At 32.8% G+C, this 15,145-nt stretch overlaps 1 protein-coding gene across 1 annotated transcript; it reads left to right on the plus strand.

The window, feature by feature from the left end:
- Positions 1 to 2,648: 2,648 nt before the first annotated feature.
- Positions 2,649 to 7,386, plus strand: LOC132311458 (prefoldin subunit 6). Its single transcript, XM_059809365.1, has 5 exons — positions 2,649 to 2,828; positions 2,969 to 3,039; positions 3,180 to 3,304; positions 5,522 to 5,582; positions 7,093 to 7,386. Exons 1-5 carry the CDS (start codon positions 2,750 to 2,752, stop codon positions 7,147 to 7,149), a joined length of 393 nt encoding a protein of 130 aa, XP_059665348.1. The 5' UTR covers positions 2,649 to 2,749; the 3' UTR covers positions 7,150 to 7,386.
- The last annotated feature ends 7,759 nt before the right edge of the window (positions 7,387 to 15,145 follow it).

The raw sequence follows: 15,145 nt of genomic DNA on the forward strand, positions 1-15,145 counted from the left end.
TACTTAAAGGTTTAACTATTTCACTGAATTAAGCTTTGAATTTTAAATTATTTTGATTAACTGTTTTTCCATAAATAAAGTATTAATTAATAAGTTTTCATACTGTCCTGTCATATTATATCATTTTGTGGATATAACTATTTTTATATGTTTACTAAATTTTCTAGTGGTCATCGGGAAATTAGGAATACGTCTTACAATGGATGTTTTGACTGCTTGATTTATTTCAGCGCTAGCTATTAGTGCTTGTTGATGGTTATTCCATCGATCATCATAAATATATGCGAGTGCTTTGGTTCCTACTTCTGATCTATTTAATCCTACTATTCCGATCATTATTACTCCTAAATGCATAAGCTCTAAATTATTTTTTTCCAGCTCTTGACAAGCTTCTGGAGTTATGAGATCTAAAATTACCTGGTTATTAAGCTCTGGAAATTTAATAAATTATTAGAATAAAGATTAATTTTATTCGATACTTTCTTCATTCTTTTTTTGATATATTGTTGAGCATCGTGTTCATTATCATATAAATCTTCTACCCTCATTATTTCTCTGGCTTTTCTAAGGATAATGGCCATTCTTTATGTGGTTGTAAAAGATTTATACGCTTGGTAGTTGGGGTTGAGAAAGGATTAGTTGTTAACTTTATATCTTTTATTTTATCGGATAGTTCAGATAATTCTTTAGAGGATTCTCTATGAATACTTTATTGTATTACATCTAATTTTTCTTCAAGTTTATTAACTTTTTCATATAATTGAAGTAATAACTGGATTACAAAGTTATTTTGTATAATATTTATATTAGTTGATTGAACGTCTGTCTTAAAACATGTAAATCCTACAGGGTCTTTGTCAATTTTATAAAGTTCTGCTTAAGTTGCTAGATAATCAGGATTACTAATGCTCATAAAACTATTGTAATAACCTTTGAATATCTATTTTCAAAGATTTTAAATAATCTATAATTATTTTTTGATTTTCTGTAATATTTTTAATATCGTTGTTTATGTCTTTAATTGCGACTAATATTATTTTGTTGTCTAGATTATTTAGACTAGAATTCTGGTCTATTTGGTTTTTAATATAATCTAGATTTTCTCTTAGTCGTTTTACTGAGTTATCTAAGTTATTAAATTATATTCTACTCATAAACCTAATTAAAATCTTTGTTTTCAAACTTCTAGAATATTCTGTATAAGAATAATTATAGATCTAAGTTTTTCTATTATTCGTTTTAGGCTACGTGTTGTATTACTGATTTATAGTGAAATGTAACAATTTCTTAGTGCTATTTGGCAAAATTCTAGAGTTTCTAAAAGTTGTTCTTTGAATAAGTTATGCATAAAATAAACTTTAGGGGTGAAAATATAATTTTAGCTTATAAAAGGGTTCAAAATGAAGGTTTTCACTTTTGGTTCATGGTCTAGTAAATATACAAACTACGTTCATAAGTTGAAAATATACGTTTGTTACTACCATTTTTATGTAAAATTTCTTATTTTAAAATAGAAGATGTAATAAAGTTTTAGTGTTTACATACCCTATAAATATAACCAAACTTATTTATCCATATATATATAACAAAAGTTTCATTGTAAATGTAGAGTAATAAGTAAATCAGTACCCCTTCCCTACTTTTATTGTGAAAATTACATATTTGGATTGAAAGAGCGAGACTACACTGACAAATTTAGGAGCGTAATTTGGATTGAAAGAGCGAGACTACACTGACAAATTTAGGAGCGTAGTTGTTTCCGAGTCTAAACAATCACAATAAAATATAAGATAGTAATAATTTAGAGTCAAAAGTCCAATAATTGTAGTAGTAAGTGAAAATTGTCTGTTTCTAGACTTTGAAACTAGGGACTTTTTTTTTTTTGTTTTTTCTTAGCTAGGATTGATAACAGTAAAAATTGATTGTAAATCTCAACAACTCTTAAGAAAGAAAAAGGAGCATGATACATTAGCCACTGGGGCTCTTGTGAGTGGGGGCATGAACTCGACGTCAACATAAAAATTGGATATGTTCAGATTATGTATCATTTTTCATATAAAATAAATAAATAATATTAAAAAAAATAAATAAATAAAAAAATAAAAAGCTAACAAATAATCACCAACATGCCTGTGATCTATTGGTACCAGGCTCTTATTTTTTAAAGGGAGGTCAAAAAATTGAACTTTAATGAAGACATGTGTGTGTGAATATCAATTAGGAAAAAAAAAAAAAAAAAAAAATTGAATCAAAATAATTGTGATCACAAGCCCTATTCACAAAAATTATCGCAAACCTAATGGGCAGAGCCATGTCAAAGTTGTTTGGGAGTCTATATATCCAAACTGGAATGGCCCATTACTCCCCTATCCAAATGTTATCTGGACCTTGGGCTTTGGCCTGTAAATGATGTGGGGTATCACTTCTAGATCCATTATTCCTCATACAAATGTTATCTGGACCTTGGGCTTTGTCCTGTAAAAGATGTGGGCCGTCACTACTAGATCCATTATTCCTCTGTACAAATGTTATCTGGACCTTGGGCTTTGGCCTGTAAATGATGTGGGCTCTCATTTCTAGATCCATCACTTCTCACTGATTCTAACCCCACATTGGGCTTATATTCTGGAACACACTATGTAATATTATCTCAATTCAATTTGTGAAAGTCACGGTTATCGGGACACGTTTTTTACGGGACAGAGGGTGTAGCTTAGAAGGCAGAGAGAGGAGACGAAGAATCACAGCAATGGCCTCCTCAACTGCTCAACGAGAACTACAGCGCGAGCTGGAGAACAAAGCCAACGATCTGAACAAACTTCAGAAAGGTAACTCATGCATCCATTTTTCATCCTCCAATAAACCCTTACCCTAGAACCTAATCTTTTCCCAATTTCACTTACATCTCTACATTCATATATGTATATATGTCTGTGTGTAAGCCCTAATCTTTTGTACACTTCTTCAGACATCGCAAAAAACCACCAGGTCAGAAAGAAGTACACCATACAGCTCGGTGAAAACGAGCTCGTCCTCAAGGTATGTTCTTTTTATGACCATTGATCTTGTTTTTGCATTATTTTATGATCATTGATAAGTTTTTATATTATTTTATGATCATTGATTTTTATTATGTTATGTGATTAATGGGTAATTTGTTGCTTTGTGTTAATTTGAAGGAGTTGGATCTGTTGAAAGACGATGCCAATGTGTACAAATTGATAGGACCGGTTCTAGTGAAGCAGGATTTGGCGGAAGCAAATGCCAATGTTCGCAAGCGAATTGAGTACATCTCTGCTGAATTGTATGTTTCTCTATATTGGTTACTCAATATTAATTTTTTTTGGGGTATAATTTATGCTTAATTCTGGCAATTTTTAGTATTGTTTAGCTGAATAAATATGGGCGTTCCAAATTTCTAAATCTGCTAATTGTTCCTGTGTGGGTTCTCTTTTTGTTTTCTGCTTAGGTGATAAAACACAATTTTGTTGTTTATTTATTTGTTTTATAATAGACCCTTTAATAATATTTTCATGGATTGTGTACTCGTCAAAAAAATAATCATGGATTGTGGAGTCTTTTATAGGATATGTTTTTCCTAGCTACTGTCTCAGAGTGGGAATGGAGGAGGTTGACTAGATGAGAAATGAAGGGTAGGATGTTTAGGTAGCCATCTTACACAATTTTCTATCTGTGCAACATGTGATACTGTGGACATTTTGGATATGGAATTCAATTGAGGCAGCAAACTAAAACAAAAATGAAAATGTATGGTGGAGAAATATTAATAGTACATGGGTTTAGAGCCCATGTTATCAAGTGATTGGTAATTTGGTACCCTTTGTAGCTTTGGGAAAAAATATTTGGAATCCTGCTGAAAGTCTAATCAGCTCTTTATGAATTTTTTTTTTTTCCTGACTGCATTCCATTTTTAGTTTGTCTAGCATTTTAAATCCCTGTAATGGTCCGTCATGTTCTTAACTTCCTATTTGATACAGTCTCTTTTTCTTTTTCTGTATTTGTTATTATTATTATCTATGATATGTGAAACACCTTCAAATCCAGAGTATAAAGGGCACTTATTGACACAATGGATGTCCACTTGTTTGGCACTTCATAGAAAAGGTGGAAGCTTCAAAATATTGTCTAGTTTTGGTTGTACAAGGATTTTGCCTTTTTTTATGTGAAGTTGTCATTACAAAGTCACTATCTTCATACAACCACCACCACCACCACCACCAAGCCTTTCTCCAAGTTACTTGGGATCGGCTACATGAATCCAGTGTTGTTAAAGGCGCGCCTAGGCTCAAGGCGCCGGTCTAGCGCCTATTGTCATTCCAGGCTTACTGATGTTTACTAGGCGCGCGCTTCGGGTGCGCCTCGTCCTGTTTGTCAGGCGTGCCTCATTGATTTTTTATTTTATTTTAAAAAACTATGATTATTCTATTTCTTAAGCCAAAAAGGATACTTTTGGCAACTTAATAAATAAATAAGAAAGCCCAAGCATACGAGATAAGAAACTTTTGTTCAAAATAATAAACAAATAAGAAAGCCCGAAAGTCAAGTGTCAACAGAACACAGAAAGAGTGAGACAGTGAGACGAACGACGAAGCCATGTCAGTTCTTTCTTCTTCTTCTCTCTCTTCTCCTCTACTTGCCTCTCCTCTCTTCTCTTCTACTCCTCTCTTCTTATATTTGTTTACATTTCTCTCTTCGTCTAGTTCTATTATCTCTCTGTCTTTTTTTTTGGGCGGCCTCGGTTTTCTCTTTTTTCTCTTTTTTTTCTTTAACACTTGTTCTTTCTTCTCGTCTACTTTTCTCTCTTCATTTACTTTTTCTGTCTCTGCGTCTATTTTTTTGGCTCTGTTTTTTCTTTTCTTTTCTTGTTAACAGTTTTTTTTTTGTTAACATATTTATTTATTTTTGTGCTCTATTTTGCCATTCAAAAAAAACAAATCCTGCTTTGCCTTTCAAGAAAACAAATTTGTGCTCTATTTTATGATTGTTGGATGCTTATTTGGTTGAAGGATTTTCTTTTTTATATTTGATATTAATTTTTAGAGTATTGATATGACTTATGAGCTATGAATGTTTTTATGGTAGTTTAAATTTTCAATTGTGCGCCTAGGCTCCAAAGGACCTCTAGCGCCTTGGTGTGCGCCTTGGGCCTTTAATAACACTGCATGAATCCCATGTTTCCATTCTGCTCTGTTTAAGGCCATAGCCTCGAAGTCACTATCTCCATAACTTCCAAAAAAAAAAAGCCATTGTCTTCATCATTTTATCACTCTTTTGTATATATATTTCGTCATGTCTTGTTCTTCTTCATTAAATTTTCAATTTAGTAAATTTACAAGCAATATTCATGTGGGGCTAATCCGCTAATGTCATGTAGCGTGTGGATTTTATGACCAGTTTGATGGACCATGTAAACCATGTTTTCTGCACCTTCTCTTGTTCTTCTTCATTTGTTGTTGATTCATAATTCCTTTGAGTATAAAATTGTGTTTCTTCACAATAGGAAGCGTTTGGATGCAACTCTTCAAGATCTGGAAGAAAAGCAAAATAGCAAGAAAGATGCGGTTGGTATCTTTTCCTTTCCACATGTATCATATTTGCATTCTTATGATATCTCTGCTAGTTCAACCGGTCTTTGATTATGTTTTCTCATGGTGATTGAGAAATTTATGTTGAAGCTGGAATTAATTGTGTAAGATTGTTTTGTTGCTGGTTCATATTTATCTTGATCTTTGATATGCTTTGTTTGGTACTAAAAAAGGAAAATTGAAAGGAATGGTAAGAATGTAAGATGGTGGAAAAGATAACCCCCTAGGGAAAGGAAGGAGTCCTTTTCCATATTGTTTGGATGGTTAGGAAGGAAATGAAGAAGGAAAGAAATGGGTGTTGTTTGATTTGACCATTATACCCATAAATAGTAAAAATAAGCTAATGGCAAGTGTGAAAAAAATTTAAAGATGCAAAACGTTCTCCTTTTTTCCTTTCACTTTTGGATGCATGTATAGTGGTGGACTTGGTGGGGGACCTCCTCCCTTCATTTTCCCTACCAAACAAGTCGTACCCCATTTCTTCCCTTCATTCTTCCCCTACTAAACAGTGTTAGTTAGTGATCATTGGGTAGAGGGTGATATCTTCCTTATTGGAGATATATTAGTGAGTATTCTCTTCCCTGTAATGATAAACATCAGGATTGAAGATTCAAGGTCAGCCCAATAATTGTACGATTAAAATGTACAATGTCACACGAAATAAAATCATTATGGCAACCAGAAGTAACGTTGATTTATCAGTAAATCGCTGTTGTTCATTTAAGCTATATATGATATGGTTGTGACTTGTGAGTGTGGTTTAGTTGAGGCTTCAATCTTTCAAGTGTAGAGGTTAAAAGCACATTCATGTAACTTCCACAATCGATGATGCTTAGTTGTGCAACTTGTCGTCACAACCAACTAGTGTATGAAAAATGGTCCTTTCACTGCTTACCCTCTTAACTTGCTCGAATGGCCTAAGATCCTCTATCTGCACTTTCACTGTTGAGTTCTCCAACCTACCAACCTACAAGGGAATTAACTCACCTGAAATATAGCCTTTCCCCCTTTTTCTTCCACTAATTTTTTCTTCAATTATTTATTTTTTGGGGTGGGCTGGGGTAGGGACCGTTCTTGCTGGGGATGGAGGAAGTCTGAAGTGTTCCATTATTTATTTATTTATTGTTTTTTAATTCTTACCACTAATACATTTTTTTTGATAAGTCTTACCACTAATACATGGCAATTTGAATTTTGAAATATTATTTAATATTGTTTTGTACATTTGTGCGCGCGTGTGTGTGAGAGAGAAGAGAAATTCATTGAAGCAAAGTTGATTTTACCCTAGAATTTGTTAAGAAATATGACTTAACAATTATTGCAAAATACCTGTGTCAAAGAAAACATTTGTTTCACCTTGGTAGTTTGGTGAATTTCTGAGAGGTCACACTTGCAAGTTTAAGCCATTCTTGTGCATTCTAGACCATAATTGCTCTTAATTTGGTCGGCTTTGCTTATAGCATTCATTTGTCTCATCATTTTACAGATATTGAAGTTGCAACAAAGAATTCAATCTCTCCAGGCTGGAAAAGCCAAGGCATAATATGCTTAACTGGTTGGTGCACTTAATCAGCAGCAGTAATTTTGTTCTATTTTAAGGCTTGGATGTAGTTTTTATTATGTATGTTTCTGAAATAGCTGTGCTCATTCTCGCTACTGTCATTGTTCACTTTGTTGGCTGTTTATTTTCAAGGCAAAGTGCGGTGCTTATTTGTCTCTGGATGACACGTGTAGACTATTTCTGATATCACAAATGCTATGCTGCTTACTTTTTGTATTATATCTGGAAACATTTATAAACAGTGAATTAGCTTGTGGAATGTAAAGCTGGAGGAAAGTGGTTGTTATCAAACAAATGTCTTATCATTGTGCAACTTAGCCATCCTCATCTTGAAAGTCATTTGTGAAGAGAGAAAGAATCAGTGAAAAATCATTAGGTCTCAAAATTTTGCTACCAACAAATCAGCAGTAGTCTTAATTAAGAGTTCTCTATATAAAACAAGAAGAATTGCTGATGTTAAATAGGAAAAAAGAACAAGAATCGCCGATGTTTTTAGCATTCTGATCCATAACGAACAATTAGAGATGAATTTTCTACCCAAACTTTGGGTTAGCACCAAGTGGGGACAAGATGAATGAAAATCAATTTTACATGGTGTCTTGAAGAAAGTTAAATGCACCAATGAGAAATTTGATTTAGGATGAATGTGCAAAGATGTGAAAAACTAAAGAGAATGGTCTGTGAATGTTTGTCTAGATGTTGGAAATAGAATCTTGTATAAAGTTTTCAAAGAAGGTGTGGCGCCTAAAAGCTTAATTAGGGAACAAGATTTGTTTGCTTAATTTAATTAGTCAGTACATAGGTTCTAAAGTCTTAATTAGGGAATAAGATTTGTTAGCTTAGTTTTAATTAGTCAGTACATAGGCTCGAGTGAGTTGCTTTATTAGGACATTGTATCTGGAGGGAGGACTACTGACTAATGATTCAAGTTTTCAGAGGGAAAAATACTGATCTAGTGCATTTAAAGACCTAATAATTTATTATCCAGGATGGTTTTGGGACTACTCTTAGTAGATATTGTTAAGTTTTGAATCTGAAGCCAGATGCAACCTTTGAGTTTCTGACAGACACGCATATATATCTGAATATAGGATATACCTAGATGGAATCTCCTATTTGGTTGAATATTGAATTTTTGTAATCCTAAGAGTTATCCACAACTAAATGAATTTTGGGCTTGAAGTGTTTCTTCCTTCCTGGTTTTAAACCCCTTATTATTTTTAGTCTTTAAGCCTTTTGTCTTCAGTTTTGCTTGGTTTGTGAACAATCACATTACATTTTGATTTGAGTAATCTGTTTTCATTTGCAACATGGTTCATGTCTTCTTCAAGTGGAAAAGACACAAAGGTAATGCTCCTGAACATTAGGCAGATAAATATGCACATGAATTACATGTTATATAGATAACATTAGTCAGATATATAACATTAGACAGATAAAATGTAAGTATAACATGTTATAGATAAACATTTAGACAGAAAAGGAGGCATGAACCATGTTAAGATAGAGATAAAGATGCAAATAGATAACATGTTAAAAGGTAAATGTGCATAGTAACTATTGATATGTTATAGAACTCCTTAATTAACAGCAAGAAAGAGCGTTTTGTATAATCATTGTCTTAAAAACTACTAAGATCCTCTCCTCTCCTTCTAAAGCGAAAGATAGAAAGTTCGAGTCAGTTCGAGTCTAACGAGAACATTGTGTGAGTTATTTGGCAAAACACACGCCCGCGCACAGAGTCTTATTGTAGAAATCTCTTGAGATTTCATGCGTTTGGATCTGACTTGAGCCATTGACTTCATTTGGCAAATGAACATTGGACCACATTGTTCACGTGGTTCTGTCAAACCCAATGTCTCCAATCATTATCCTTATCATCATGTAGTGTGTGAATTTTCTTTTGAAAATATTTGAAATCACAAAACAGTGATCTTTGATCAGAAAAAAAAAATCTCAGAACTTTTCGTACAAGAATTACAAGTTGGGTGTGTCATATATTCATTAGACCTGAGTCAGAGAGACAACCATGAATCATCTATCCTTCTTTCTATCTAGTAATTCCACCATCTAAATTAAGTGCACGCCTTCTTATCGCATTGTACTCTCAGAGCATCCATCGCCAGAACCCACTAGCTCCATCTGTAACAAGTCCACACACACACACACACACACACACACCCACACACACACTCTCTCTCTCTCTCTCTCTCTCTCTCTCTCTCTGCAGGAGAAGGAATACACTTAGATATGATTGGTTGGGATGATTCAATAAAAGGTGCTCCAACAGAGTTAGAGCTATGTTCTATCCAATAACATTAACAATAATTTCCCATATGAAAAAGCTTCCTCCAGCATTTTCATTGTGCTTTTGAGGACAGAGGGCAATGAGTTTAATATATTATATATCCCATACACATTTATTCACGTGTGATTTTCTTTGATCCACAGTGAGTCTGAACTCCATCTTTGGGATGCCAAATTGTTGGTCACATTGTTCTGGACAATTATTTTTGGATGGAGCGAGTAGTTGGGATGCCTTGTCAACACCATCTGCTCGTGAAATGGTGTAACTTTAATATTTCTATTTTTAGCTTATAAAAAAAAATCCCTTAAATATTTATATTCTCTAACAATATCCTGTCATAAATTTTCAAGAATAAATAGGGAGGTGATACATTATGCTTAAATTACACTAATGTTCATTGATATTTTGACAAATTACACACTGATAGACTATTCATTGTTTAATATTTTGACCTTCCCTGACGTGTGCTCCACGACACTTTTAGTGTTTTTTTTCTTCAGCAGATTTGTTGACCAAATTTTATAAAATGATAATTTTGCCACTCTCTTATATAAAATGCAATATAATATATTATTATAATATAAGGGCATTATTGACTTTTAAAGTCACTTTTCAGCTGTCGATGATCGAGTTTAGGGACAGTCAAAGTAATAAACGATGAGCGGTGCAATTTGCTCAAACTTCGTATAATATCAATGCAATTTACCTCTACATCATTTACTTTGATTTAACTTATGAGATTCAAAGGGGGCTTTAAAGTCATTTAATTTAAAAAAGAAAAAAAAAAAAAAAATAGTTCATTTATCATTTTTCAAACAAATATATCCTTAAAACTTAAAGGTGTACTATACATCCCAAGTAACGTATCAAGTGCGCAAATATAGTGTAAATCAAAGAGGATTGCAGTTGGTTATATTGAATTTAAGCCTAAAGTCATTATGGTGTTACTTACAAGTGCTCAAAGTCAAAAACTTATCAACCATTTTCTATAAAAATCTTGCTAATAAGATATTTTTATTTGAATAATGTTGCCTTCTTTAGCGTGACATTTTGAGATGTAAAGATTGTTTATTATTCAAAATTTAAAAATTCAGTGACATGATACTAAAGACTGCACATTTGTCACTAATTTGAAGCCTCCCTCGTCATTCAAAACTGGTACATGTTGTGGAAACATAATAATCTTATCAAATTAGACCAACTTGACTTACAAGACGACAAAAGTTATATCAAATAAAACCAACTTTTTATGCGTTTGAAAGAGATATAGTAAAAATTGAATTATATAATAAAATATAAAAAAATCTGGATCAGAAATCATGCGTTTACCTCATGTACCATTAACGCGACAGACTTTGTTTCTGAATTAGTGATATAAAGTTGTTATCTAAACAGTATAAAAATACTTAGTTTAATATTTTTTTGGATAATAATAATTATTTAAAAAAAAAAACAGAAATAACATTATTGGGTTGGTATTGACATTACTTTCGAATCAGCAATAACTTATAAATCATCAATAGAAATGAAATAAATCTGTTGATAATGTAAAATTATTGTGTTGGACATGACATTTATCAAAAATTGATAAAAAACTAGGTTGCATCCGTTGAATGGTACAACAGCTGCATCAAATCGTTCATTATTACATATAGCTTATATATGTATTATACGAATGATTCGATATATTCGTTATACTATATAACGGGTACAATTAAATTTTTCTGCAATTTTTGACCGGGAACGTAATCCGAAGGGGATACCAAACATTAACTAGTGTTTAAAAGAAGACCACAATTCGATTCTGCACACTACTGAAAATATGGGCCGAGACGAAAAAAAATAAAAAAAAATAAAAGTGGTTTGACTTTTAGGCTATAATTTCCAAAGCAACCTACTTTTTGGCACCTTAGAGTCAGAGCTTTCTCCTCAAAATTCATTCGGTCTTAATGAATAAGAAAAAAAAAATTATAGTCAGCGGGCAATGTTTGGATTGGACACATGAAATGACCAGCTTTGCCAATTGCTTTATGCCACCTTTTATCTTTGATTAAACTTCATATATAATTCAATATATTTTAAAATTGTAGCTAATAGATAATTCAAGTTTTTTTTTTTTTTTTTTTTTTTTTTTTACAACAAAAGCCCCGGCATCTACAAAAAAACATGACCATAAAACACAACCAAAGCCAAACGGCACGTACAACACAGAACAACTAAGACAAAAAGAGACGGGACTTCATTGTCTAATCTAAAGTGCAAAGAACCTAAGGTGTAAAGAATCACAAGGCCATGTTTGGCACTTTCAATAAGAAGGACCACTCAACTTCAAATTTTCAACCCTTAGCCATACAAATAAATTGGATGAATATATATATATATATATATATATATATGGATTGCATTCATTTGTCTTGTCTAAATTAAACTCAATCAACCCATCAATTGGGTTGGAAAAGAGAGAATGTTTCTTTTGAATGTAAAGCCAAAGTTCACAACACAATTTCATTATGAGATGGAAGCATTACCCAAAGTGGAAAGGACTTATATTCTCTCCTTTTGATCTCAACCTCACCCATGCCATCTAACCCTACCAAAATATTTTTAGGAAATTCTTGAAAATCACATTTAAGCCTTAATCTGGTTACCACGTGTTGATCGATTTTCTGAGATATTTGGATAGAATCCTAAGAGCCAATTTTGATCAATTCAGTGAAAGGATAAGTTTCATTGCCAACCATTATTAAGTTGTGGACCATGAAATGACCCAAAAAAAAAACCACACTTTAATAATGTAACATGCATCATTAATATAATGTAGACAATTGGCCACGTTAATATTGTATGCATAACCTAGGATCAAGGGCAATGCAGAATCTTGGTTCATAAAACATTTGTCTTTGCTGGCCAGTCACTTCCAAGTTGTAGGGGTGTCCCTTATCAGTTGAATCATTTATAATAGAAATCTTTCAAGTAGGAACATGAACAAAGCTAACTAGCTTGATAAACGTTATTGCCTATATAAACTGTAACCGCTTCATTATATATTATGCCTTTTAAGATTTGAATATTCAACCTCTTCATTTGAAGAAGAAAGCTTATACCATTTAGACCAGTCTTCAGTCTTCCCTCGCAATACCCAAATTAATGCTAACACATTTTTCAAATAGTTATATATACAAACACATAGGTAACATCCCACATGATATCTCTATCATCACATTCTTCTATAAGACCCGGGCCCATCTACTATATATATACACACATACACATACACACATTAGAATGTTTTTTATTACTCTATTATTATCATAGCTACATCTTATGAATTGTTACTGAAACTGTAATTTTATTTTTCTCAAAAATTCAAGTAAACGCACGTTCTCACAACATTCACAACATTTACCTTTCCTAAAAACGGAAGAGACCATACATATATATATATATATATATTGTTTGGGTTAATGCCTATTGATTTTGATTTTGGTTTGTTAGTTAATAAGATATGTTAGTAAAATAATATGTAATTATAGATATTAAGGAATACTTAACCCACCAAGGTTGGAAGGAGTGAAGTAAGATTCTGCATCAGACACCAAAATCATAGCCTTAGATACTCCACTGATTGAGTTGGCGAAGGCAAAAAGATAACTAACAAGAAGCAATATCATGTGTAGTTTGATGGGAAGTGATATGTGAACCACCCTCCTTAAAAAGGCATGTCCTCTATGAATGGTCCCTTCTGTTAAGCAAAACCCACTTGTGCAAGCACATGGATGGATGGAGAGCCATTCAATAAGTTTATGATGAACACACTCTATACCGTGAACTCGTTTCTTCAGTTATTGGAACGGGATTTGTCCTTGTTCATATTAACTTTTCTCCAAATTATTTCTAGAAGTCATGCTCCTAACTTTGAAATGACATTATCCTTTCGAATTCATCTCAACCACTAATACTCTAATAGTCCAATCTAAGTAAAAATCTAATGATTGATTGGAAAATACCAATTTCCAAAGCATAGATGCTAAATAATCGAGTCTCTATTAGGGTGGCAAAAATGAGTTTGCTCAATCCATCACTATCAAAAGGCCTAAATGTAGTAAATTGTTTGGAATATAAATTTTTTTATTTATTATTATTTTTTTATGTTAGCTAGGGAAGCATAAAATTATCATGCAAATCAAATTAAGGACCACAAAGATTGGAGAAGTAGAAGTTTCATGGAAGAGGACCACCATTTTTCGGACGATGACAACTACTTTTTCGCCACGTGGCCATCCTTTCAATCACGGATTATTATTATTATTATTATTATTATTTTCTTTCTTGATCATTGGATATAAAACATGTGTCTAAGAAGAAAAGGCCAACAATATGATGATGATATGGTTGAGATGATTAAACGATCACAAGAATATTGTTGCGAGTCTTAAAGTAACATTTTGGTCATGATTCATGAGTGAGTTAGTTAGAGACGGCACTCTAGCCGTCTAAAAAATTCACTTTTTGTGACCTCTAAAATCAATATAATCACAATAGCGTATGTGCGATTCCTCTCAACTTTCCTTCAATTATCTAATCATGATCTCACCATAAATCGCTATAAAGTCCACAATTTGTGAATTACATGAAGAATGCTACGTGTACCTTTTGTTTCTTATCTTTAGTGGGATACTAATTAATTATACTATTATATATATTTTAAGAAAGTTTCTATTTCATTAGTATAAATTTGGTTCCACATATCATCATCTTCTTCGTCCTCTTATAATTTATAAAAAATTATTACACTGAAATTATACAATTCGACCAATCACAATATGATATGTTAAGTAAAAATTTATATAAAATTAACACATTTATTTACGTATCAAGACCATGTAATCTAGAAGTATGCAAAAATTTCAGGTGATTTTATTAGGGATGAGTATAAACGACTTTCTTGGTTTACTTGACTATTCATGAACATATGGAGCCTTTTCCTGTGTGGTGGTTATACAAAACGCTTAACCCACATACTTTATAATTAATATAATATTATATATATATATATATATATATATATATATGTTTATACACACATACATAGAGAGAGTTGTCCATATCATATAACTCTCCCAAAGCGTAGGATGTCTCACGGGCCTCATGAGTAGGCCCTACCGATACTGAGGTCCAAAGCCATCCATCCCTTTTTTCCCCAACTCGCAATTAGAGGGAGAGGGAGAGAGAGAGAGGGGGGGTAGACTCAAGTAGTTGGAACTAAATTTGATTCTGCTTCTGCCGGCTGCACATGTGAAGCACGTGACTTTAAATATTGAAATCATACAATATAACAATGCTTCCAAGAAGAAATCAGCATGTATAATGTAATAATTATAATACTCACATATGTGGGTTTAATCTTCACTGGGTCGTCCATATGCAGATAAAGTGAGGCTATTAAAGTTAATCTAATTTGGAATGGGTCATCAGACTCATAACATAACGTTAAGGAACAATTCAGAATTTCACGGCAAATTTTGAAGTGGAGAAGCACTAAATATAAAAAAATTGAATTCTTAAGGACTCTCAACATTATCACTACTCACAACCTTCTTGTGGGACCCACCTGACTAGTGGACTCCACGAGAGAGCTGTGAATAGTAACAATGCCCGGCCATCTTAGAA

Source organism: Cornus florida, unplaced genomic scaffold, assembly GCF_030987335.1.
Source record: "Cornus florida cultivar Cherokee Brave unplaced genomic scaffold, ASM3098733v1 CherokeeBrave_3.0.0_Hap2_Chr01, whole genome shotgun sequence".
In the NCBI taxonomy this organism is placed as follows: Eukaryota; Viridiplantae; Streptophyta; class Magnoliopsida; order Cornales; family Cornaceae; genus Cornus; species Cornus florida.